The sequence below is a fragment of the Meriones unguiculatus genome, chromosome 9 (assembly GCF_030254825.1).
Source record: "Meriones unguiculatus strain TT.TT164.6M chromosome 9, Bangor_MerUng_6.1, whole genome shotgun sequence".
Classification (NCBI taxonomy): Eukaryota; Metazoa; Chordata; class Mammalia; order Rodentia; family Muridae; genus Meriones; species Meriones unguiculatus.
The window spans coordinates 101,393,576-101,421,540 of record NC_083357.1 but is presented as its reverse complement, the minus strand read 5'-3'; the positions used below and the strand labels follow the sequence as shown (position 1 = coordinate 101,421,540).

The 27,965-nt window shown below is 35.7% G+C and overlaps 1 protein-coding gene across 6 annotated transcripts in view; it reads left to right on the top strand.

Moving 5' to 3' along the window:
• Rbm26 (RNA binding motif protein 26) overlaps positions 1 to 27,965 on the top strand; it is a 75,196-nt gene that overhangs the window by 38,593 nt on the left and 8,638 nt on the right. For 3 of the 6 annotated variants that reach the window (XM_060391576.1, XM_060391575.1, XM_060391574.1), the window contains exons 14-21: positions 598 to 669; positions 7,692 to 7,817; positions 8,149 to 8,223; positions 9,769 to 9,936; positions 10,527 to 10,631; positions 14,554 to 14,754; positions 17,807 to 17,893; positions 26,285 to 26,398. In XM_060391576.1, the coding sequence (XP_060247559.1) occupies positions 598 to 669; positions 7,692 to 7,817; positions 8,149 to 8,223; positions 9,769 to 9,936; positions 10,527 to 10,631; positions 14,554 to 14,754; positions 17,807 to 17,893; positions 26,285 to 26,398 (948 nt within the window). The remainder of the gene's footprint in view (positions 1 to 597; positions 670 to 7,691; positions 7,818 to 8,148; positions 8,224 to 9,768; positions 9,937 to 10,526; positions 10,632 to 14,553; positions 14,755 to 17,806; positions 17,894 to 26,284; positions 26,399 to 27,965) is intronic. The other 3 variants (XM_060391578.1, XM_060391577.1, XM_060391579.1) reach the window with 2 other exon arrangements.

Here is a 27,965-nt window from a genome sequence, read left to right as displayed (position 1 = left end):
CATTTCACGATTTGCTGTGCAAAATTGGGTTAGGGTGTAATGTCCTACTTAGATAATGGATACCATGTTAGCTCTTCAGATAGTTCCTGATGCGTAGAGTAAGAAAATGAGATGAAAATTCAGAATGCAAATTGATGAACTGTTATTTTTAAATTATATCTAAATAATCTCACTAACTATAGTGTATTTAGTTATAAACATTCTTTAGGAATGAATGGTACTTATTTTTAAGCTTATGAAGCAGGCTTATATTTTAAATGTTGAAGTCTATTTTAAAATGTGCAGTTTCTACTTGGTAACATAAAATTTCAGGAAGGGACTTTAGGAACCAACTACTTGTGGACAGATTTTACACTGTAATTTAAAAGACTGTTTTTGTTTTTCCATACATATTTCCTCCTTATCCTTTCTTTTCCTTTCCCCTTCTTCTTTCTCCTTATTTCTCTCTCCCATTTTTTTTTAAAGGCCCAGGTTTCTGTGGCCAGTATTGTTATGCTCAAACTCAGTATATATTAGTAGAAACAGGATGTTCAAAATCCCAACAGACTTAATATATATTTGGGGAAACACTGAATATGTCCATTTTAATTTTTTTAGAATGTAACTAAGTTATCTGTGAAGGACAGGTTGGGTTTTGTATCAAAGCCATCTGTTTCAGCAACTGAAAAGGTAAGAATAGCATGATGTGTTTGTCTTGGCTTCATAAATGTTTTCCAGGTGGCATCTTCATTTTTTATTTTTTATTTTTCATAGCTTGAAACTCCTGCTTCTTAATAGTATTGGTAGCTTTTATGCCTATCTGTTTGCTGAAATAGAAAAATATTAGCCTAGCTCCTGATTTTGACATCAGCATTTTAATACTTGCTTCTCTTATTTCCGTGTGCTCCATTCTTTGTTTGTTTTTACATTAATTTTCTTTAGAGACATGCATTTTAGCTTGAAAACTCTCATAGTCTAATAGAAAGGGTCATGAGCTAGGAATGTTATCTGAATTGATCCTCAGCTCTTTGTTTACTAACTGCATGGTAACTGGGCAGTGCACTTAACCTTTCTGAATCTTTACTTAAGGATAGACTGGTGATGGTTATGTTTGTTTTGCTTTATTTACTTTAAAAAGTAGTCTCTAAATGGGAAGGATGATATAAATTATTTTCTTATTGGCAGTTTAAATTTATTGCTGACTGTTTTTCATATAGGGCTTTACATCACACTTTTCAAATAAGAAGGCAAATATAGATTGTTAAGGCTGTTTGTAGATTTTTTCTTCTGAATAAGATGTATGCTGTTTTCATGCTTAGCTGTTAGGGACTACCCTGATAACATTTTTTGTTTGTTTGTTTGAAGTATATGAAACTGTAGAATATTGGAATTGAATGATAGAAAGACCAAGAATAGCAAAGCACCAAACGATTGTGTTTCTTTCATTCCTGGTCCCTGCTCTTTCTAGACTGAAGATGACGGAGGAAGTTTATGTTGAAAGTGAATCAAGCATCTGTCTGACCTGCCATTATTGTTCTTTAGAGTATTGTTTTATTTATTATTTTTTCCATTTAGCTTTTTTTTATTTTTTATTTTTTTAAGTTTTTTTAAATTAATTACACTTTATTCACTTTGTATCCCCCCATAAGCTCCTCCCTCCTCCCCTCCCAATCTCACTCTCTCTCCCCCTTTTTCACCCATGCCCCTCCCCAAGTCCACTGATAGGGGAGGTCCTCCTCTCCTTCCTTCTGATCTTAGTCTATCAGATCACATCAGGAGTGGCTGCATTGTCATCTTCTGTGGCCTGGTAAGGCTGCTCTCCCCTTGGGGAGGTGATCAAAGAGCAAGTCAATCAGATTATGTCAGAGGCAGCCCCTCTTTCCATTACTGTGTAACCCACTTGGACACTAAACTGCCATGGGCTACATCTGTGGAATCTTATGTAAGAAGTGGGAAATAGTAAGAGATGGAGAGGACAGGAACTCCACAAGGAGAGCAATAGAACCGGAAAATTGGAACACGGGTCTTCCCAGAGACTCATGCTCCAACCAAGTACCAGGCGTAAAGATAATCTAGAACCCGTTTAATTTATTATTTACTTTGTTAAGCTTTTTCTATTGCTGGAAATTCGAAACTTAGTCTGCATCAGACTTTTCTCTTGGGTCTAAAATGAATTATTTTCCACATAGAAGTTAATTTTAATTTCTAGACCTTACTACTAGGAGTGATTGTTTAAGGAATACAGTCTTAAAGCCTTAAAGGTGTTGGACATTTATTCCACTTTTTCTCTAATCCCTTCAGTTCTCTGGCTTTTGGTTGCCTTATTTTAGCTTCTGTCTTGTTATTCTCTTATTTAAGTTTTATTTTGTTGCTATTTTGTCAGTACTCTTTTAATATTTATTTGTTATAGAAAATTTGAATTTTGGCTACAATTACTTTGTTTAGTTCACAGACCATAGAACTTCCCCTCCCCAATCAATTGCTATTCTGTTCTTTTGCCATGCAGTGTTACTTTTCTACCTTGAGGAGTACCTTTTTGTGTGTTGTTTTGTGTCCTCCAACCTCCAAGGTTTCTGTCTCGATCTCTTTCACTTTTGGTCTCTTTATCTATGTTGATCTGTCTGGCTTTAGCTTCTTTGTGGCGTTTACCTGCCAATCAAATGTCCTCGTGTCTATCACATCAATTTAGATGCTACATTAATCATAGTTTTTGGTATGTATGTATGTGTATGTGTGTGTATGAGATAGATTATTCTCTTCATAATGATAAGTTAATATTTTGTATTTGGGATTTTTTTATATGAGAAATTATGTGGTATAATTTAGGGACTTTAGTTTTTTGTTTAGCCATGGAAGATGACATTGAACAGGTTCTCTTTACTATAAAATAGAGCTGCTAGTAGCCTTTTTATTTTAAATTTTGATTTCATGTATGGTTTTACTAATATAAATCCAAAGATTTGGAGAATATATGAAGCTTTTCTCTCCCATTTTTGGTGTATGTTTTAGTACATTCTCTGTAAAGACTTTCTTGTTTTTTTGTTCTGTTTTCGTTTTTTGAGACTGGGTTTCCCTGTGTGGCCTTGGCTGTCCTGGGCTTGCTGTGTAGACCAGGCTGGTCTCACATTCACAGAGATCTGCCTGCCTCTGCCGAGTACTGGGATTATAGGTGTGCACCACTGCACCTGCCTTGGGGTTAATTTTTTTACAAGAAAATTTGAGTTATTTAAAAGGTTGCACTTTCTGGGAACTAGGATTTATAGCAAAAATTGATTATGGATTCTAAACACCTTTTCTTTGATATTTGTTTAAAATGTGTTTCTGTAAGGTCATTAATTCCTTCAATTCCTTTATCATATATGAAAGATTACAAAGTTGAACTTATGGAGCAGAGTAAATGATGGTTACCAGGAGCCCAGGGTGAGGAAGTTACGAAGATGATGGCTAATGGTTGTGAAATAATTTCAGAACATACGGTCAACATGGTAATCTCAATAACCATGGTTTTAAGTGTTCTAATAACCAAAATGTGAGGCAATACATGTATTAATTAGGTCAATTTAGTCATTTGACAAAACACACATACACACACACAATGGCAAATGTAAGTTTTTACTATTGGTTAAATTTACAAAAGTACTTATATTCTCAAGAGTCTTTAAAATACTTCATAAATAAAACTTTAAATCTATTCTTCTCTTCGGAAGTCTCCATTTGGCCAGTGTTGGAGAATGCATATCTATGTGCTCTTAAACAGTATTGTAAATAAACATACTGATTTACTGAATAGATGCTTAATGAAAAAAAATTGAGCATATTAATCTTTCTCTATGCATTGCTCCTCAGATACTTTATAAATTAAACAGTTTCTCTTTTTGTGCTTTAAATACTTGTTAGAGCTGCTTTAACATGTCTGCATCCTTCCATACTAAATTTCAGCTTAGGCATAGTTATTTTCAAAATGAAGCTTAGATATCTTGGTAGTAATCCTATGTAGGATTTTTTTTTTTAATCTTTACAAAACAGTGTTTTCCTTCTATTCTTAGCAAGAAATGTTTGTTTGTTTTACACTTACTAATAGGAGGGATGGATGGTAATGTTTTACATAAGAAACAAGAGATGTGGGAACTGGCCTGATGCTCAGCAGTTGAGAGCACTTGTGGCTTTGGTAGAGGACCTACCTTTGTTTCCCAGAACTCATGTGGTAGTTCACAACCATCCTAACTTAGAAGGTCTAGGGGATCGAGTGACTCCTGACCTTTCTGGACACCAGCCATGCACATGGTACACATACATAGCATGCAGGCAAAACATTAATACACATAAAATAAATCTAAAAGAAAAAAGAAAAAATGTATTAGTGGACTATAATCTCTTACCGGTTTAGAGAATTGACTTTAGACTTGGTCTTAGGAGATAATAAAAGCAAAGCACATGATAGACTTTTAAACTCATCCTCCGGGTTTATATTTGCTACCAAAACCTGACCAAGGATACTATAAGAAATGAAAAATTACAGGCTAACACCTGTTACAAACATAGGCACAAATATTCCAAATGAAATATTAACCAATTTCCAGTGATATGTAAAATACATAATACATCATGGTCAGGAAAGACTTAGTCCAGAAATTCAAAATGATTTAACATTAGAAATCTGTCTAATTGACCATAGTAGCATTATAAAGGAAACCTTGCATGACTTTGTATTTAGAAAAAGATTTGGTGAAATACTTAACACTCTGCAAAGTAGAAATAGACAGAAACTTCCCTACCTTGATGAGTGTTTGCACCCTTCCCACCTGAACTAACAAACTTATTGGTAAGACATACTAGTATCTCCCATCTGTCAAGATCAGGAATAAGACAAAGATGTCACTTTGTTTCAGTTTTTTCATAGAGTCTCACCAATACAATGAAGTGATAAACTGAAACAAACCATTACAAAGATTAGAAAAGAAAGAAAACTTTATATATGGGTGACATGATTTATTTATATAATCCAAAGTAAACTTGGAAGCAGTTGAGACAACTTATCATCATAAGTTAAGCTAGCATTATGTTACCATTGAAATTATAACACATGGAAAAAAAATTGGAAAATGAACATGCTATTTATTTGTTAAGACCTTCCTACATGCTTTGTATTCTCAAGATTTATAACTTAATCTTGTCTGTTGGATTTGTTGGCTTCCTCCGCTGTTTTCACCTTAAATATATTTATTAACGTAGTTATTGACAATGCTAGTGGTCAAACCTAGGTCCTTGAGCACATACTGCTGGCCTTCAGCTTCATCTATAGCTAAGGCTGGCTTTTAATGTACCATCCCGCTGCTTAGTTACAAGCATATGCCACTAGGCCTGGATAAATTTTAAATCTTGAAAAAAATGTGGATATTCTTTAGTATTCTAGTATTGAAACTCTAGAATTAAATGGATTCAAATAAAAAGTACTATTTGCAATTCCACAGTTCATCATTTCCAAGACTTTAATTTTACATCTTGGTACCTTTGAAATAGGGCTGTGTTTCACCATTGTTATAAATAACACTTAAAATTGTAAGCATGTTACTGTTATTGTTTAATTTTAAGTAGGACTCCTTGAGATTGAGGCTTTGTTGAATATTATATCATAGATCTTATTTTTGCAGAAGGAAATTACTGGATAGGGCTATGGATGTGGTTATGAGACAGGTTTTGAGACAGCTTGTAGACACAAGAAGTGCTCTGTTCTCATCAGAAACTTAGAGGAAGCACTCCTTAGTCTGATATGAAATGCTAAAATGGTTTGAAAAGTTGTGTGTTCTTTATCCACTGAAGTGGGGAAAAAAAGCTAGGTTAAACAAATTACTTTATTATAATGCATATTTGATGTGGAAAAATAGGATTGTGACACTCAAATTTCCAAGTTACTTAGTTTGTTGATAGCTTTTTAACTTGTTAGGGAAATTTTATGAAGAAACAGAATACTCAGACTTAAAAGAAAAAGACTGTCTTCTATTTCTCATAAGCTACAACCTCTTCTTTGTATAATCATATAGTTTAACAGTTTGTGATGTGGTAAAGTAACATCAAAGAAAATTTCTCAAATTATTCCAGAATAGTTACTGAAGTTAGACTATAAACTAGATCTGTATTTTGTATTCTGATGAATGCGGTTATTACATAGTTAGTATTCCATGTTTTTGGTAGTATGTTGCAGGTTTTTACTTTGAAAATAACCCATGAAATTTTGATACATGTAGTATATTATTTTCTTTTACCTTTTAAACATCAGTTGTGCTCTGGGAAGCTAGAATAATGACAGTTTTTATTTCATTTAGATTCTGAGACATTCATGGATCCTTTGAAGAATATTAAGTTGCCCATGTTTTTTGTCCTCTAATTTCATGATGAAAGATCAGAAAGTGGTTTCCAGATTGCTACTTTTATGCTACATCATTTGTTATGTTAGTAGCTAAATCATAGGGTAATATTTCTTATTTATACTCTTCCATCTGTTTGTATCATCTTTTAGCCCAGGAATTTTAAAGACATTAGAAGCAGTAATAGTTTCTCTGCAAAGCCATGGTATATGGCTACTTGTTTAGGTTCCTTGGAATCCATTGATACTCTTTGTAAGAACCAGTATCTCAGGGGACTTAGTGAAGGAAATAGAAAGTAGCCTGTTAGCGCTGCCTTTTTTTTTTTTTAAGTAAACCTTGTGTTTTAAAGGTTTTTTTTTCCATTTCAACCTATAATCATTTGTTTAAGTTAGTGAAAGTATTTATTATTTATCATGTATGATTGTACTGTGGTACAGCATAATACTAACAGTATAGTAATAAACCAAGTGAAAAAGTAATGTTTGCTCAAGGAGGGAGTTTTGGGTATGTATTTTAGATACTATCAAGATGAACTTCCCAATTTTATAGGTGAGTACACTGAGGATATCCCATCCCAAGTTCACTTTAACCAAAGTCTCATAATTCTGTGTCAATAAGTCTTAGGTTCAAGAGTCACGAAGAAGAGAAAGGCTAGATCACAGTTTCAAGAACCTTGTAGTGTAGATAGGAAGGAAGACATCATCATCAGGTTCCTTTTGTTCTTTAAATTTTTTATTAAATAGTGAATATTACCTAACAAATTTAATGGTATTTTTATGTCATGGCTTGAGGAATTAAAAAAAAGAATCTGTAAGTATTAGAAAGAAAAAAATGGTTAGGGCTTTGGCTTGTGTGGCACCTGAGCTCGGTTTAAGAAGTTATGATCATTTCAAGCAGAAGAATGTCCTTGTAAAGAATGGAGAATGACTGCTGCATTTATTTTGGAACTATAAATTACAGTGATAATACTAATTATAGGATAACATTCAGTTTCCTCGTGTGGTTTTTCTTTTCCTTTATTCAGATAGGCATTAATATATTCATAAATACAGTTACAGCAGTCTTTTTCTCTTTGATTTCATGTTTTACATGGTTGGCATGGTTTTGGTTTTTGTTATTTAGGTATGTCACCAGGATTTTTTTTGTTTTAGGGCTTATTACACATTCAAACTATTCATTTCAAGTCATGAAATGTGTATTTAGTTATTATAACTATATAATGCATTTAGCTCAACATCTAATTTTAGGCAGAAATGCTTTAAAGTTGGATTTCCTTAGAAAGCAAGACTTTAGAGATTAAGATATAATTGGTAGCACCTTTTTAAGAAATTGAATTTGTGTTGGTAGGTGTTGTCTACATCTACTGGCCTCACAAAAACGGTGTATAATCCAGCTGCTTTGAAGGCTGCACAAAAAACTCTCCTAGTTTCTGCCCCTGCAGTTGATAATAATGAAGCACAGAAAAAGAAACAGGTAAGCACAGATAGTGTAACGTTCACAGTTTGCAAATAGGAAGTTCTTTAAACTTGGTGCATGTGTGCGTGTATGTTAAGCTATTTACCACAAGCTAAAACTGGATGGTTTGATCTTCCATGTGTAGCGATACTCTTTTCCTCCACCCTTTTTCTGTGAAGAGAAGTTTCCTCTGATTCATCTTTGAAACTTGTATACTTGGTCTAAGCTTTGCAGACACAAACTTTGTATATTGCTTTTGTTACCATGTTTATTCAATTAAGACTTCCTTTCTCTTGTATTGTTTTATCTATCTTTAGTCATATTTAAATGATAGTTTTGATTCTTTTAGGAGGCACTGAAACTTCAGCAAGATGTAAGAAAAAGGAAGCAAGAAATTTTAGAAAAGCACATTGAAACACAGAAGGTAAAATAGTAAAGTTAAATTTGATAAAAATCGCATGTTATTTTTAGTGAATTTAATTTACAGTGAGAAGCAGATTTATTGTAATTGTAGTGGTAAAAGTGAAAAACTTAATCAGTGTACCCTATGTTATATGTTTATTAGTATTGGAGTTCAAGAAACTTTAAGGAAGTGAAGGGTATAGTTTATGTGGACCTGGTTATCACCATGACATGAAAATAAGTTCATTTAGCTCTCAGCGTATAGCAGTTTGGTAAATGAATAATGAAATGAAAACTTTTGCTCATTGTTAATATGTACTTCACCAATTTGGGATCCTCTACTCCTGTGTTATACAATAGAGTAGTCCAAAAGGCACATCTCAGCCGGGCGTGATGGTGCACTCCTGTCATCACAGCACTCAGGGAGGCAGAGTCAGGCATATCTCTGTGAGTTCAAGGCCAGCCTGGTCTACAGAGTGAGTCCAGGACAGCCAAGGCTACATAGAGAAACTCCGTGTTGAAAAACAACAACAAAAAGGTCACATCTGACTGGTTGTTTGGTTTGTGTCTAGTCCAAGTTGAAGTGAAAATGTTCATTGCACAACAGACTTCAACAATGTAGTATTAAGGAAAAAAACATCTCAGTAATTTTGTTGTCGTTTTTGAAATGTTCATTTTGGTACACCAAGCTAAATTACAGAAATAATTCTATTTTTCCTTTTTTTTTATCTTTTTAATATGATTGATTTGAAGAAAAACACTCATTTTATGTGGACACTAAGAGATGGCTCAGTGGTTAAGAGAATTTGCTACTACTATTTCAGAGGACCCACGTTTGAGTTCCTGCAGTGATACTAGATGGCTCACAGACAGCATGTAACTCTAGTTGCAAGGGACCAGACATCTTTTCCTGACCTCCGTTGGCCTCTGCCTGCATTCGGCACAGGCACAAACATAAATAAGTTAAAAATTATACTTCATGTGACTGGTATAATTTGCTGACATTTTGGGGGGCAGATTAGCTTAACTAGAAGTCAGTTCTTGATTGTGTTTTGTAATGAGTATTAGGTAGAAAATGTAAAAATACAGAAGCAGTGTTTTGTTGGGACGCAGTGGTTCATTGCTGTAATCTCAGTACTTGGGAAGGCTGAGGCTTCAAATTGCTTAGGTTGAGGCAATGTTAGGCTACAAAGATATACTTCATTAAAGAGAAACCATAATGTTTTATGTAAAAAAAACAAAAAACAAAAAAACCCTGAAGCTTTCTTAACACAGAGAACTTAGTTCTCTGTCTGATCTTCCATTCCAACTTTCTGTTCTAGATCTAATGTTCTAAGAGAGCCAAATAATAGTGAAGTTCTTCCTGAAGTAAGCTTATTGAAATTAAGTTACTGTTAGCATTACCAAGTCTGCTCTTCTTTGATGCTTGTATACTAAGAGTCTGTCAGCTTTGTTGAGAACATGTAAACTAAAAGTAGTATTTATTTCTTTTAACTATTTTTCTGAATTTGTTTTGTTGTCAGTAGTCGGAATAAGTCTCTTACACTTATGTTTTAAAATTTGCCAGATGCTAATTTCAAAACTAGAGAAAAACAAAACAATGAAGTCTGAAGATAAAGCAGAAATAATGAAAACATTAGAGGTTTTGACAAAAAATATTACCAAGTTGAAAGATGAGGTCAAATCTACATCTCCTGGACGCTGTCTTCCAAAAAGCATAAAAACAAAGACTCAGGTATTCTGTTTTGTTGTTCATACAACTGCTTATTAAGGATATCAAACATGGGTCTGCAGAGATGGCCTTGTTAGGTGCGCTTGTTCTTTCAGACGATCCAGGTTCAACTCCCTCATTTAGCAGCCAGCTAGATCCTCTAAGTGCCAGAGGATCTCTTCATCCTAGATTTAGGATAATTATCTTAGAGCTATCGAAGATATATGTACCTATATAAAGACATACTATATAATGCTTATTAGACCTGTGCTTTTGAAAATTACCACATTTATCAGTTCACAGAAATTACGCCTTGGCTGTGGAATAGACAGTGAATTTTAGGAAAATCAGGGAGAATAAAATTGGTCAGAAAACTTACTAGAGTAATAATACTGGCAATAAACAAGAAATGCTGGTTGACATGGTGACACATACCTATAATCCTGGCATTTTTTGAGACCAGTACAGGAGAATCTTGACTGTATAACTAGCTCATGCCGAAAAAAGAAAAAAAAAAGTGAGGGGAACAGAGTGAGTTGGAAAAAAAGTATCTAGTAAAAATGTGTAAAGTTCAGAGTATTAATTGCTATTTGAAACATTAATGACTTTTTCAGATGCAGAAAGAATTGCTTGACACAGAATTGGATTTATATAAGAAGATGCAGGCTGGAGAAGAAGTCACTGAACTTAGAAGAAAATATACAGAATTACAGCTGGAAGTAGGTTCTATAACAGCTACACAGTTTACTTGAAAGAAGCCACAAGTGTGGCTAACATAAAAATGTGTTTTTTATGTTAACAATTATTATTAGTTAACAAATATTATTAGTTAACAATTATTGACTATGATAGATAGATAGATTGATAGATTGATAGATTCATAGATAGGTAGATGTAAGTAAATGTATGGATATTGAGGTAGGAGATAGAAAACAGGCTAATTAATTTTACAAAAGTACTGGTGAAAATACTTTCAAACAGCAGTTTTAAATTTGCTTGTTTATTTATTTATGAATATCAGAGGACAGTTTGTAGGAGTGGGTTCATTCCTTTCGCCGTGTAGTCTCAGGGATTGTGCTTCCTACTTTGACCCTCTGGTATGCCATGCTGGCCTGAGAAACTGCTATTGGTGACACACTGCTTCTGCCTATATACCCTGGTTTCTCCATTTCTCCTGAATTTTAGTTCTTCTTTGGTTTTTGTTCTCATTTTCTTCCAGGGGTTAAATACAATTAAAGGCTTGATAGGTATTTGTATGGAAATATTCTGTGTCATATAGGCATGCTGTGTTGAATTGCTGAAGATGAGAGAGTTATAAATCTGTTGAAAAAATGCATATTTAAGTTTTGCCTATAGATGGTGCTGTGGGTGTTTTAGAAGAGAAAAACTACCTTCTTATAATTTAGTTACATGGTTATTATATGAGAAACTTCTAGTGAAATTGATCTGTTAAAAACATGGATGTTTAATATTTAGTTAAAATGTTTTAACATTAGTATTATATCACAAAACATTAGTATTATATCACAAAATAGGAAACTATTAATGTCCATATTCACAATTGCTTGATCCAATTTAAGGTGTTTTAAATAATATTTAGTTAGCTTATTTTGAGTATGCTTTTCTTTTTTTGTTGTTTTGGTCTTTTGAGACAGGGTTTCTCTGTGTAGCCCTGGCTGTCCTGGAATTTGCTCTGTAGACCAAGCTAGTCTCGGACTCTGGTCCATCTGCCTCTTCCCAAGTGCTGGGCTTAATCACAGGGTTTTTCTGTGTTGGCCACCATGCCCAGTGAGTATACTTTCTTATAAGTTTTGTTGACACTGATTTTTTTTTCTCACCTTACAATGCAGTAGAAATTTATTTAGTGCTATTGCAAGTATTTAAAGTTTATGACATCTGCTGCATAGATCTTACCTGAGAGTTAGAAAAAGCTGTGAAATGTCATCATAAACATGCATACAAGTGAATTTTCTTGAAACATGATCTGTTTTGCCTTTATATTCTACCCAAAATAATTTAAAAATTGTTTTCCCCATATGAATATTCCATGCCATTGATAATGTAAAAAATAAATATAATTTTGAAATTTCTGATATATAATTTTAGTAAATAAATAACACGAAAATTACTGTTCCTTTGCCTGTTGTAATTCAGCCAAAGATGAAATGGTATTTTCTGATCTTCTGTGATGATTCAGTTTTGGTTTGCAGTCAATACTTATATATGCAGCAGATGCCAGAGTATGCTCATCACAGTAATTCTTCTATTGCTTGTTAATAGTGATTAGTGAACAAGAATTTTAAGATCAAATACATTTTTAAAAGGTCATGTTGAATATGCTGTTTGACTCTAGGATTTCTTGGAGACTTTTAGTTTGAATCTACAAATTATAGGCTGCGAAAGCTTAATTTTCAGGGAGCATCTGTGGGTCAGTAACACTCTTCAAGTCATACTTTTGATATCTTTACTCTCATGAACTTTTGTTGCTGTGTTTTTTAAGACAGGGTTTTTCTGTGTAGCCCTGACTGACTTGGAACTTGCTCTGAAGACCAGGCTTCCAACTCACAGAGATCCTCCTGCCTCTGCATACTAAGTGTTGGCATTAAAGGCCTATGCCACCACTGTCCAGCTAACCTTTTCCCCTTTAAATTTATTGTTTTGTTTAATATTTTTTAATTGACCAGTTAAGAATTTTATATGTGTATGGTATATGGCATGGTGTTTCGATACATGTTTACATCAAGGAATGAATTATCAAAGTAATTTATCCATCACCTCATATACTCAAGATCTTATGAAAAATAAATTTAAAAATTTCCTTCCCTAACTTTTTTCAGATATATCACATGCTTTTATCAACTGTATCACCATGCTATAAAACAGATGGTACAATTTATTCTGTTGTATGTTTTGACCAACATTTACCCATTCTCCACACCAACACAGCAGTTGCTAATAGCCATTCATCTGTTTCTGTGAGATTGCTGTTTAAATTTATGCATATAAATGAACTCTTACAGTAGTTATCTTTCTGTGCCTAGTTTATTTCACTTAGCATTGTTCTTTGATTTTATGTTTATTTTTGGTAATGTGACGATTTGTTTTTACTTGGATGTCATATATGCTTATCTGCATGATCATTGTGCTTACCTTGCTTCTGAAGTATATGTAGTTACTCAAACTAGAAATGTTGGGAGACTGTTGATTGCTTCAACCCTTTGTTCAACCTCCATATCCAGTTAATTGCCAAATTTCTTACTCCCAAGTTTTGTTTTATTTTTGAATGCATGTTTGCCTATATGCATGTGTATGTATATACTACATGCATGCATGGCAACCATATAATATTGGATCCCCTAGGACTGTCAAGGAGCTTGTGGGTACTCAAAACTGAACTCAAGGCCTGTGCAAGGGCATCTCTTAGTAATTTACCTATCTAGCAACTCAGTTTGTGTATTTGGCTTTCATGTATTTGTGTGCATGTTGTATGTGTGTGCGTGCTAATGCATGTTTGGAGGCTAGAGGCCCAAAGTTAGTGTTGGGTGTCTTCCTCAATCCCCTCTTTTTTCTTTCTTTCTTTGTCTTTTTCTTTCTTTTTTTTTTTTTTTTTTTTTTCACAAGAGTTCACTGGGCCTGAAGCTCATTGATTTGGCTAGGCTACTTGGCTGGCTAGCAAGGCCTAGGATCTCCTTGTCTGTGTCTCACTGGTTGCTGAGATTACAGTTGTATACTATGATGTCCTTATTATGCAGGTGCTTGAGGTTGAACTTAACTCTCATGCTTGTGTGGTAAGCAGTTTAATGACTGTGCCCAACTGCACAACCTGAACATGAGTTAAGGACTTGAGTTAAGGACTACTAACTCAGGTGTTTATGAAATATTTGTGGAATGAAGGAATGGTCCACCACGCAAAAGAAATTGTGTGACAGAATAATAATCTGTATTTGTTCTATGGTGTGGACAAATAATGGATTTGAGAAAACTTATCAGTTGAGTCTGCTGACAATGAAATAACATTTATTTGAAAATTACATAAAACTTGAAGGGCTGGGCTATAGTTCAGTGTAAAAATGTTATTTGTGAAGGTCATGCTGTAGTATGTACTGACATGACTTGATGTCCAATGCTCTTGTGTTACTAAGAGATCCAGAGTTACCAGTCTTTTCTCATATGTCCTTGGTGTCTTAGAGTATGAACTTAGTTTGGAACGGAAGAAGGGTAAGGTGGCAAGATAGGTGTAATGTTGCCTGCTGGCAGGCCTGATGCCTTGAATTTGTTCCTTGGGACCTGTGTGATGGAAAGAGACATAGAGTAATGCAGTGAATTTGTTATATTTTAAATACTTTGAGAGACCACATTTAGTAATCTTCGAATCTTTAATGTTATATGGTCAGCTAAATAGTCTCTCAGGCAGCATAAAAGTTTGAACCATTTTCGAATATATAACACTTAGCCTGAGTTAACACAGGTGTAGTATTCCTAATTTGAAACTTGGTATGCTCAACAGTAAAGTCCATGCAAATATTTCAAAATCTGTAACTCTGAACTCAGAAACACAGTGTTAATCATTTTAGATTAGAGGTCTCAGTACACCACATTGTGTAACCTTCTTTTCTTCTCTGTGTGCTTCTTCTCTTTTAGGCTGCTAAAAGAGGAATTCTTTCATCTGGCCGCGGTAGAGGAATCCATACACGAGGTCGAGGGGCAGCTCATGGCCGGGGCAGGGCCAGAGGTCGAGGACGAGGTGTGCCTGGACATGCTGTGGTGGATCACCGGCCCAGAGCATTGGAGATATCAGCGTTTACAGAGAGTGATAGAGAAGATCTTCTTCCTCACTTTGCGGTACTTTCTTACCACTAGCAAAATAATAATAATGATTCGGGTTTATAGATACAAGGAAAGAAAGAATTATGAAAATGACATGTATAATTTAAACCCAGTGATAATCAGAACTTCCTTAATCAATAGTAATCTGTTATTTTTAGTTATAAAATAGAAACAGGGTCTGTTTGTTTGGGGAAAATACTATATATATTGTATATGTATATATATATATGTATACGTATATATATATATATATATTATATATATATGTTTTTTTTTTTTTTTGAGGTAGGTTTTTTAGTATGGCCCTGGGTGACCTAGAACTCATTCTGTAGACTAGACTGGCCTCAAATTCACTGACTCTGCCTCCCCAGTGCTGGGAGAAGAGGTGTGTGCCACCACTGACCAGCTGAAATGTTACAATTCTTAAACTAGATAGGCCTTTCAAGACTATATGGTTAATGATCTAAGCTTTGTTATTTCAGAGAGGAGCCTCAGGAGTAGGCTTATATTGATAATTTAAAGGAAAGTTGGCATATATATAGACCATCCATATTTTTAAATATGAAACTACAGTTTTGCTAATATTATTCTCTTGATAGAGTTGAACAGCACTGAAGCAAGATACACTTTTGATATATGATATAAAAGTTCCATATTCATATCAAGGGTACAATTTAAGAGAGTTTATGTAATGGTGATACAGTGGTTTGAAAGAGAAGGAGATTCTAGTCCCTGTTCATTAAATATTTGAACTTCTGGGGTTCATTAGGCTAATGTGCAGAATGGAGAGTATACCCCACATTACCCTTTCATCCAGAACTTAAGTTATCCAGAACTTAAGTTACTAAACACCAGTTTTATCCTGATTATTGTGGTAATTCCTTCAGAGAGGAAGAGTCATCAGTTCTTCACTCTCAGTGCTTTTAGATACTTTGGTTTGGCACAAATCAGCTGATGTAAAATAAAGCTTATTAAACACTTAAACCTCTGTGACTCGGAGGGTTATGTTTACTCTGGCATATGACGAAAACATCAGTAGAGAAAAGCCTAACAATTAGTAAAACTGAAACGGAGAACAAGAAGACTAGGTAAACTTTTGACATAAAGATGACCTCATCTTTTAGAAATTTATATTTCAATGTTTGACGCTTATAATCCTCTATTTGAATATAAGGAAATTTTAAAAGAAATAAATGATTGATGTATAAGAAATAACTGAAGTGATTAGTATTTAAGGCTGAGGAGTCTGGAGAGTCCTGTGCTCGTTGGATTCAGAGGGACAAAGAATGAGAACTAGAGAGGTGCTTGGAGATAAAGCCCAGCTCTTCTCTGCTGTTTCCCACTTCCGCAAAGAAAAGGAGATCCAGATAGTTAAGTGTCTTGCATTTAGGTACTCAGCTGATTCGGGGCTAACAATAGCTATAATACAAACAAAGGTGAGTTTGTTCTAATCGTGTTTTGATTAGGAGGCTTGAGAAATAAATATTCAGAAACTTATAATAGAAATTGTTTCATAAATAGAGGTTTGGAGCTCTGTTCAATGTTAGTAGTCATAACTTACCCACTAAAAATACTTTTGTTAAGAAAGAGTACACATTTCAAAGTTTAGCCTTTTTTTTTTTATCTTTGAGCATAAGAGAGAGATATAAAGGACCATTGACTCTTAAAACAACTGTGGTTAGCAAAATGCTCTTTAAAATTTATCCAGTGAGACCAGTAGTAATAGTAAGAAAAACAGCTAAAACTTAAAGGGATATTAGGAATTATTTGAGTTCCTTACTGCTGATTTAGTCAGGGCTCTCAGGAGGAACAGAAACAATGGTTTTACACACACACACACACACACACACACACACACACACGGTTGGGGGCGGTATTTAGTAGAATGGTTTACAGGCTGTGGTCCAGCTAGTTCAACAATGATTATCTATACTGAAGGAAGGTCCAGGAGTCTAGTAATTGTCCAGTTCACAAGGCGGGATCATCCAAGCTGGATATACACTGGAATCCCAAAGGTAAAGACTATTTATGCCAGAGAAATTGTAGTCTTGCTAGTGAGAAGCGGTAACAAGTAGGCAGACGGAACCAGCTTCCTTCTTTAATGTCCTTTATATAAGGTGCATATAGAAGGTGTAGTCCAGATTAAAGGTGTATCTTTCTACTTCAAAAAAACTGGATTAAGGATATATATTCTCACTTCAGAGATCTAGATTAGGAGTGGGTCTTCCCACTTCAAATAATTTAAATAAGGGAATGCTCCTCACAGGTGTGCCCGGCCCTTGGGTTTAGTTAATTCCAGATGTAGTCAAATTGACATCAAGAATAGCCTTTATTTTGCCCATTTGATAGATGAGGAAACGAAACCTGAAAAGATTAAGTAACTTGTTCAAGTTAAATGCATTCACAAAATTTGTATTAATTAGTGCATGGTTGTAGTTTTATTTTCAAACGAGAAGGAAGGTATTAATAATGTATAAAGGACTAATTCTTGTGTGGTAAAATTGCTGTTTAGAAAAAAAAAATTTCCTTTATATGGGAAAAATGCAACAAATTCCAATCAAGCATCATATAATATGCTTAACATATTGTGTGTTCCATCGTAGAATGCATAGTAAGTGAACTCAGTTAATATTAAACATGTAAATCAGAAGTTTTTGTACCTTTATCTTGATAATTTGCTTGACTGCTTAGAAAAATTGCTTGAATTCTCTCAATCTTTTCCCCCTTTTATTGGAAATGATACTATTTCATAGTTTGTTTTGAGGATTCAGTATGCTGTTTAAGAAAAAATTTACCTCGTTCTGAGGTTGGAATAATAAAAAAGGTCGGTAAACAGGCTTTGACCATTGTTTTCTCCATTATAACTCAAATAGAGTATAGTGCTACTAATTCTGAAAGTACAGGATTAAAGCTGAGATTGGAAGATAGGATTTAAGGAAATGAATTACTTGTCTCTCAGTCAGTATGGATTATTATGTATTCTGGATTGTGCTTATTAGTATTCAAATGCCATTGGGGGTTTTAGATGTTTCAAAACACTTTTAGGAAATAATTTGTTAATTTACAGCAATATGGTGAAATTGAGGATTGTCAGATTGATGATGCTTCACTTCATGCGATAATTACATTCAAGACAAGAGCAGAAGCAGAAGCTGTAAGTATTAAAATAAGTTATTAAAATTTCAGGTTTAAATGATTAGTGTTTAAGTTTTAATATAAATTATTTTTCAAGGTTACTGAGTAACTGTACTCTTGACAGAGGTAGATTTTAAGTGTAAGTTCGTGTCCACAAAATTGTCCTTATTTTCTTAGGAAATCTGTATGTAACATAATATAATATAATATAATATAATATAATATAATATAATATAATATAATATATAATAATATGTATTAAATTTGACACCAAGGTGATTTTAAGACAACATTAACTTGAAGATATCATAAGTTCTTTTTGTAGACGTTAGGGCCACTACTATTTTTTTTTTTTTCTTCTGGATCTCTTTTATTTTATTTTTTTTATTTAATTTTATTTTTTTCTTATCAGTTACATTTTATTAGCTCTGTATCCCAGCCGTGTCCCGATCCCTCATTCCCTCCCAGTCTCTCCCTCCCTCCCTCATCTCCACCGTGCCCCTTTCCAAGTCCACTGGTGGGGGGACCTCCTCCCCATTCATCTGCTCCTGTTTTATCAGGAATCTTCAGGACTGGCTGCAAAGCCCTCCTCTGTGGCCTAACAGGACTGCTCCTCCCTTGGGGGTGGGGAGGCCAAAGAGCCAGTCATTGAGTTCCTTTTAGAAATAGTCCTTGTTCCCCTCACTTTGGGAAACCAATTGGTTACTGAGCTACCATAGGCTACATCTGAGTGGAGGTTCTAGGTTATATCCATACATGGTCCTTGGTTGAATGTCAGTCTCAGAAAAGACCCTGTAGGGCCACTACTATTTACTGTTTTATCAGGTCCAGAAACAAAGTCTGAATTAGTAGAATGAATGGTAACAGTTACCTAAGGTAGATGCAGAGAAAGTATAATTCTGTTGCCTACACCTTTTATTTATCTTTCAGCTACTAGTTTCTGGTCCCAGCAGGATGAGTGCTAGAAAAGCATCTCTTGCTTAGCACACTGATGAATAGACTGCTGTTATTTGTCCAAGAGACAATATGTGGCTCTAGCCTTTAGAGTCATTGTAACATTGTTATCTTAATCTGTACAGTTTGAATTCTAATTTTTTGTTGTTTGTTTCGAAACAAGGTCTTGTTATGTAGCTCTGGCTGTCCTAGATTGCACTATGTAGTCCAAGATGGCATTAAACTCACTGAGGTCTACCTGCCTCTGCCTCCCAAGTGCTGGGATTAAAGTCATACACCACCACCACGCTCCTGCACTTGAATTGTGTTTTAAAAGACAGCTCAGAAGTGTCTTCTGTGTGTGTGTGTGCGTGTGCGAGCGAGCGCTGTATGCAGTCCATACATGTGCCTCCATGTGTGTTCATGTGCTTGTGGAGACCAGAGATTGAGGTCCAATGTCTTCCTTGATTGCCCTCATATTGCGGTTGGTGCTCTAACTGAGCTCAGCTTTATCTAAGGACCTGGAATGCTGGGATTACTGCTGGAATGTCACGCTTTCTTGGCATTTACATGGATGCTAGAGCTCTGAAGTCTTGTCCTCATGCTTGTGTGGGAAATACTTTAACCTGTAAGTTATCTCCAAAAAGAATAGGAAAAGGAAGTGGACTGTGTTATATTGGGGCAGGGGTGAACTTTTTTTTGCCTGTGGATTCTTTAAGACATTATAAAAGCCAGTGTTGTTTGTCCTTGATTTTATATCAAGATAATTCAATGTGACTAGAAGATGAAAATTTCTTTCTAAAGCTTTTGAGTTGATAATTAAATGAGTTTTTTGACAAACCTATGTCATCATTGTAAGTGAATACTCCGGTCAGCACCATTGAACATTGCTAAGAGCTTATTGATAGGAGTTACTTTCAAGGCATTTTAACAAGTGAAAGACTAGATTTCATTGGTCTTAGAAACATGTTTAGCTGGAACCCTGAAATAATGTAGTGATGGGGTGAAGATGTTGTCATGGGGAGATTATTTTGTGGAATAATGTGGGTTCATCTTTTAAAATACAGGGTTTTTGTTTGTTGATGCTGGAGATTAAACTCCAGCTTCATTTTGTGCAGGTTCATCAGGAGCTCTACCCTTTCATTGCAACTCTAGATCCAAGTCTAAATCTGGGTTTTTTATGTTAAGACTTTTTGTTTATGCTGTGGTGGCACATTCCTTTAATCCCAGCACTTGCGAGGCAGAGGCAGGTGGAACTCTGAGTTCAAGGCCAACCTGGTCTACAGAGTTTCATATATAGAGAAAGTATATCTTCAAAAACAAAAACAGGACCTGTTTTAAAAAATGTGATCAGTTAAAACATTTTTGTGTATATATTAGGTAGAACTTTAATAAAATTTTCTCTTGAGAGGTGTTAGTAAGGACAAATTATTTCAAATTTAGAATGATGGTTTCAATGACAAATAACGTCTCTATTTATTTTCTAGGAAGCAGTGATGTTATTTTAAAGGGGGTAGTTGTACACAACTGCTTCAAATATCACCAAGTTTGTGGATCTCATGAGAACTGTGTGTATACATGTATGCATGTGTATGTGCATGCGTGTGTGTGCTTCAGGACAGGGGTGATGTCTGGTTTCTTGTGATAGCCCCCTGTGTTTTGAGGCAGTGACTCTTCATTGAACTGGAAGCTGGTTTGGCTGAACTGGGTGGCAGTGAGACCGCAGGGTTCTGTCTGTCTGTCTTTTTATCACCGCACCAGGTCACAAACCTGTACTGCCATACCTTACTTTTTTGCGGGCGTGGAGATCTAAACTCTGAGCCTTACGCTTGCTGAGCAAACCCTTCCACCACTAAGACATCCCTCTAGCACCTAAGGACTTCAGATAGAGATGTGCTGTTCTCAGTCCTTACATTTCTAAGAGGGAAAAACAACTTTTTTTTTTTTTAATTACTCGGAGTGAGACCTAATTGACATAAGTTCTTCATAGATTTTGCCCTTTCTACCTCAGACCTGTATTTTTATACAATATGCATAGTAAACAAAATAACATTTAAGGAATAAAGATACTTAACACTGAATTATATAAAGGTTGAGTAAGGAATAGATACACTGCTATTGTATAAACACTTAGAATTATGAGTTGTTTGATCATGAACATATTTTAAGCCAAAAGAATGTTGAAATTTTATACTGTTTTGAAAAGAATGGAAAATTAAGTTAAAACTTAAATAAGCAAGGTATAGATAAATTATTTTGAAACTTCTGGATTTCAGAGAACGAAATATTTAAGAATTTAAAATTTAATTTTTTTACATAGAATGAAACACTTTGGTTTCCTAAGGAAGAATATAAAACGTATAAGTGATTGCCACTTATTTTCACCAGCATGTCATAAAATAAAAGAATTTTGACATAAAAGTATAAGATGTCATGAATTCAGGATGAAGGGTAGGCCTTTTGAGGAAAGAAGTTGTCAGATTTTGCTAATGTTCTTTTTTTCTGCTCCATTTTTCTAGATTCAATGAACATTTTAATTTTCTATGTCTAATAATACTTAAAGGTGAAAATCCTACAAGAATAATATGACTGAAATAATGCATATTATGTACACACACACACATACACACATATGGATTTTACAGGCTCACAAAAGGGCTGTTTTCAAGCTCAAAATCAAGTCAGGTGGGAGTGGTGCACACCTTTAATTCCAGTATTGGCTTGGCAGAGGCAGAGGCAGAGGCAGAGGCAGAGGCAGAGGCAGAGGCAGAGGCAGAGGCAGAGGCGGCAGAGGCAGAGGCAGAGGCGGCAGAGGCAGAGGCAGGGGCAGGGGCAGGGGCAGGGGCAGGGGCAGGGGCAGGGGCAGGGGCAGGGGCAGGGGCAGGGGCAGGGGCAGGGGCAGGGGCAGGGGCAGGGGCAGGGGCAGGGGCAGGGGCAGGGGCAGGGGCAGGGGCAGGGGCAGGGGCAGGGGCAGGGGCAGGGGCAGGGGCAGGGGCAGGGGCAGGGGCAGGGGCAGGGGCAGGGGCAGGGGCAGGGGCAGGGGCAGGGGCAGGGGCAGGGGCAGGGGCAGGGGCAGGGGCAGGGGCAGGGGCAGGGGCAGGGGCAGGGGCAGGGGCAGGGGCAGGGGCAGGGGCAGGGGCAGGGGCAGGGGCAGGGGCAGGGGCAGGGGCAGGGGCAGGGGCAGGGGCAGGGGCAGGGGCAGGGGCAGGGGCAGGGGCAGGGGCAGGGGCAGGGGCAGGGGCAGGGGCAGGGGCAGGGGCAGGGGCAGGGGCAGGGGCAGGGGCAGGGGCAGGGGCAGGGGCAGGGGCAGGGGCAGGGGCAGGGGCAGGGGCAGGGGCAGGGGCAGGGGGATCTCTTGAGTTTGAAGCCAGCCTAGTCTACAAAGGGAGTTCCAGACAGCCTGGGCTGTTACACAGAGAAACCCTGTCTTGAAAAAGAAAAAAACCACAAAATAAAACATTATTAAATGGTGTTTGGGTTACTTGTGGGGGTGGGGCATGCCGATGACAACACCACAAACCAGGGCATTTTAACTTATCTTTTAAGTTTTAAAATTTTAAGTTGGTAAAACAAAACAGAATAGAAAATACCTGTTAGCTAAAGTCCATGGGAAATCTGAGGACAGCCTGACTGAACAAAACCCAGGACCCTGCCTCAAGAAATCTCAAAGCAGGACTGGAGAGATGTCTCGGCAGTTAAGAGTACCTGTTGTTCTTCAGATGACCCAAGTGTGAATTACAGTATCGTTTAGCAGACCACACCACATGTAACTCCACCCTTAGGGGTTCTGACACCCTCTTCTGTACTCTTGGTCATCTCCACACATATAGCATACACTTGTGTGTGCACACATGAAAAAGAGAGACAGAAACAGTAGATCTAAAGAAGAGGTGCCTGCGGGAATGGCTCAATCAGTAAAGCGCTTGCCATGCAAGACATGAGGACCCAGCTTCTTTTCTCCAGCACACTGTAAAGCTAGCCATGGCAAGTGAGTCTGTGATCCCATCATTGGGCAGGTAGACACAGCTAGAAACCTGGGGCTTCCTAGCAAGTCAGCAGTTCTAGCCAGATTGATGAGCTCTGTGTTTAATGAGAGGTCTTGTTTCAAAAAAATAGGGTGGAGAGTCACTGGGACATGCTGTGTCAACTGCTGGTCTACACATACATATAAACGTACATGCAAAGGCATTCAGATATGCACCACTTAGAACAATAAACAGGTACACAAAGGTGTTTTAAATATTACCTTAGTATAGTGAGGGCTTTTTAAAAAGTCGTAGCATGATATTTATAAAAGAAGAAGCTGCTTAATTTAATACATAACAATTTTAAACTTTTTTTTTAATCAAAGAAAAACTACTTTCTAAAAATATAATTAAAAAAAATTAAAGAGGCTGGAGAGGTGGCTCGGTGGTTAAAGTGAATGCTGCTCTAGCAGAGAACCCGAGGTCAGTTTCTAGTACTCATATCTGAAGCTTACAGCACCTGTAACTCCAGCTCCAGGGGATCTTGTGTCCCCTTCTGACTTTGCACTGTACTCTGTCTTAAGTTGTTGATATAGTGGTGGTTATCTCTTTAGGCTTTTATACTATGTGTCTTAACATTTGAAAATTTTAAAAATCTAAAATGAAGCTAGGTGTGGTGGTACACTTACTTAATCCCAGCACTAGAGAGGCAGAGGCACACAGATTTCTGAGTTTGAGACCAACCTGGTTTTTAGAGCAAGTTCCAGGACAGCCAGGGCTGAAAAACCAAAAGAGGTTAAAAAAATTAACCAAAAATAAAAATAAATAAATTGGTAGATAAATGTTTTACATACATGAATAAATGGATATTACAGAATTATTTATATTGTAAATTATATGAAATATATACTGGTTTACAGAAGTCATAAATAGGTATTGCTGTGAAATATAATGTATCTTATTACATCAGAAAAGCTTAGGCTTGTTGAATAAACTTTCAGCTTCAGGGATCAAAGATTCAAAGTTGTTTCACAAGTTTATGTAGCTTGAATTGTCAAATATTTCTGATGAACAAAAATCATTAAAAATGTAATATACCTAGTGTTTTTTTAAAAAACACACAGTAACAAATTTTATTATGTTTTATTCTTGAAAAATTTCCTACAAGTATGAAATGAAATATATCTACTCTTACTTTTTCTTCTACCTCCCTCTAAATCCCTCCTGACAAGTACTTCTCCCAACGTGATATCATTGTTGTCTGTTTTTTGGGGGTATCCCACAACTAAGTCTTGTTATTGCTGCTCGTGTGTGTAGGGTATGACCATCTCCTGAGGCAAGGGAACCTGGCAGTGGAACTGTCTTCAACAAAGAAGCTTCTCACTACCCTAGAAACTATCAACCACAAATAGCTTCTAAGTAAGGGCTGGGGCTTAGGCAATACTTCTTTCTATGGGGACTTTGGGCTTTCTTGATCTCGAGCAAGTAATCACAGCTGCTAGGAGATCATGATTGTGATAGTGGTGTCATATCAGGAAGACAGCATTTTATGGCAGTTCTCATCTTCCAAATATTAATAATCTTTCTGCCTTCTTCAATGTTCCTTAAGCCTGGGAGGTTGATAAAAATGCCTTATTAAAGACTGAGCACTTTGACCAATTATTAACTGCTGCTCATTGGGGAAAACAAAAAGGTTGAGAGCACCCTGGGTCTGTGAATATACATGTAAATATTTAGGGTGTAGTTTGACCATTGAACAAACTAACAATAGGCTCTTTCCAAGGACCTCTGACTTCCAATTCATGGACTTTTGTCCAGGCTTATAGTACCAGATGTGAAATTTCACCTATGGGCAGGCCTGATGAAATCCAGTCAGAAAATGGGTAATAGTTTTGCCACTATTATACGAGTAGGCATATCTTTTCTGACAGGTCAGAATTGGCATGCAGAATCTAGTGATGGGAAGACCAATGATGTCTTCTCTTCCCCAGCAGCCTGCATAGTATCTTCTAGTACTATACTAGCCAGCAGGGAACTAGTTTATAGATTAGATTTTTTTTTTTTTTTTGTTCTGCAGTCAGAGTATGTAGTTATCTTCAGCAGCAGAGTCTTGTTATGGAGTTATTATCAGTGACAAAGAATGATGGCATTGATGGTGTTTTGGTGACCTTTCAGCCTTCCCTCCAGTTTAAAAAAAAAATAGTTAAAAGTTCACCTTACAAATTTGAAATGTGTGTTGAATATAGAAATGATGCAATTGGGTTGTTAGAAATAATCTGTCACCTCTTGTTGAAAGATACAGTGTTGTATAGGTTGCAGTTGAGTAGGAATCTGAAGCAGGAGCAGTGTGAGTTAAGTCTAATGTGAGTGTTGCACAGTAAAGACCTTTCTTCAGAAGCAAAAACAACTTACATCCAAATTTACAGTAGACATTGCTGTTCACAGTTTTGTAATTTTTCCATTTTTTTAATAAATGGGGAAAAAGCTTTATAAGTATTTTGCATGTGGCATTTGTCATTTCTTAACAGTAATCTAATATACTTTATGTAATGATTTCAGCTTGAAATTTCAGTTTTTTTCTGAACTAAATTATAAATGCATTTTTAGTTGTGTGGCATTGTGATAAAGCATGAACTAAAAAATCTAAGCTGAATTTTAATAGGCATGAAGTCTTTTAAGTGTACAGATTTAAATTTGTTTGTTGGCATTAATGCCACATACAACTCATGTTCAGAAGTCATTGAATATGTAATTGTTCCTACACTTCATATTATTTAGTACTTTTGAGTTTGTGCTATAAATCTTTGGGAACATGAATTACTTTAAAATGTTGCTAATACTAATTCATGTTCATTTATGTTACTTTAAACATGGTGTCTTTAAAACTAGCTACTGACTAGAGCAAGAACGTAGGCTTGACCATTTCTTGAGTTCAACTGCCATCAGTTACAAAATACTGAAAGTTTCTGTAGGAAAATTCAGATTTGGTACCTTCCCTTTTTCTTAAGGTGTTTATATTTTGCATTAGTTGTGTGCTTTTGATCATTATTTGAAAATAATGTGAACTTTATATGAAAATTTTCTTTTGTTAAAGGTTTCTAGTTAATTACATATATATGTTGTAAATTAGCATATAAAATTAATTTGGTCTGTTGATCTTAGAATAGACATTGATTCAGAAGCTAGAGCCAAAATCTTGTGGTATATTGGTATTGTTGTCTAAATAGTAGTAACTATTGTAATGTAAACTGAGAAACATTTTTTTCCCTTAGATTTTGGCTGAGTGAAATAGTACTTGATTATGAGAAATTATTGTTTACTTTAAAAATATTTTATATCACTAGTATGATTTTAGGAAGTAAATAACTGTAATAGTAATTATAGTAAATTGAGTTAAATGAACAAACAGCAAATAAGTAACTTTTTGAGTTTAGCGTTTTAATATTAGGTATTTAAAAAATGCAATTTTTCTTCAGAAATTGTTAATGTTCTTTACTCCCATATTCTTTTAGGCAGCAATTCATGGAGCTCGTTTCAAAGGGCAGGATTTAAAACTGGCATGGAATAAACCAATACTTAATATTTCAGCTGTGGAAACTGAAGAAGTTGAACCTGATGAAGAGGAAGTATGTTGTATTTTTTTATTTGTTTTCCCATCATTATTCATAATTCATTTATAAAAAGTGTTTTTTTTTGTTTTGTTTTGTTTTTTTGCTTATGGCTGTGATTTAACATAATACTTTTATTCCTAAGCCATATTCCAGACAGGGGAGATCAGATAAATACAGACAACTTTATATGTTTTGGATTAATGAGAAGAATTGTGGATTGCCAACCCCAAAAGAATATGTGCTATATCAGTTTTCAATAACTATAAAAGATAATAATTCTTCATTAGAGTTTTATTCACAGGAAATTTGGTGATAATATGTTAAGTTCTAGGGTATTTATTTTACTCAATTGCTGTATCAACATTTCAGCCTTCTTTTTAAATTCATATTGCTATAGTTTATTAGAGTGACTACCTGCTATGTGGTAGATTTTGTGATAGGCACAAAAATGAATAAGACACGGTCCCTATCATCAAGGAGCTTATAATCTGGAAAGGAGGGTGGTGGCAGAAACAGAAGAAAACAATTAACAATATCAGGCATACTGATGTGCCGAATGAAGAAGATTTGAACAACATGCTATAGGAACCCCTAGGAGGGAATGCTCATGTCTGTCCATGATAATCTCAAAGGTCTATTGCCAGGAGAGCCAAGCCCTGAATGATAAGTGTTCTGTAACAGTGATATATGGTGGGGCTAGGAATGTAGTGGAGAAAAGCATTTTCAGCAGAATTCTACCTTCAAAATAAGCATGGGAGATTGCAGTTTTCTCAGGTAACACTAGCTAGTCAGTGGACTAAAAGGTATGACAGGGCAGGAATGGTAGTGGATTTAAAAAGCACTTGAGACAGAAAAGATTTAAAATAAGCAATTCTGTTTTGCTTAATCATGAAAAAAGTTATTGGGAAAAATTTGAAGAAGTTAAAAAGTAAAGGTAAGGTAAAGAAACTAAAAGATTCTGTTTTGCATTTGTTAGATTTCCGTAATGCTACTTCATTTTGTTTGCAGAGCATTTCAAGTCTGTTACACATATCCATAGTCAAATGCAAGAATAAATGTGTATTTGAAACTCATGTACATGATTTGTCATTTTATATTTTAGATTATACCTTTGTCCTTCCATGAGTTTGAATTGAATGGGGAGAAAAGCAGGAGAGCTCCTGGTATTAGGTATTTTGAAAAGTTTGGGAAGCAGTCTGAGAATCTTTTATGAAGGGAATGGGGAAAAGGAAGAGGTGGCTTTTTTTTTTCTTTTAATAAAAAGGTTTGATACATAGCAAAAAGAATCAATTGTAGGATTATGTCATTGGTTGAGTGTTAAGAGTTAGGGTAAGTCAGTGAAAATGTATTCCTTTTTTAAAGAAGTGTTGAGCATTGTTTTGAAGTACAGAAGATGGCATGATTTGTTAGAGTAGGAGAAATGGCATGTACACACTCTTAATTTGATATTTATTGCTTACTTCATGTAAGCAGTAGAACATAGTGTAAAGAGATGGAATGGATAAGACCTGCTTTACGCTGTTTTCTTAAGTGCTCTAGCTTTAGAAATAACCACTTGCATTCAACTCTTGAGAGAGAACAG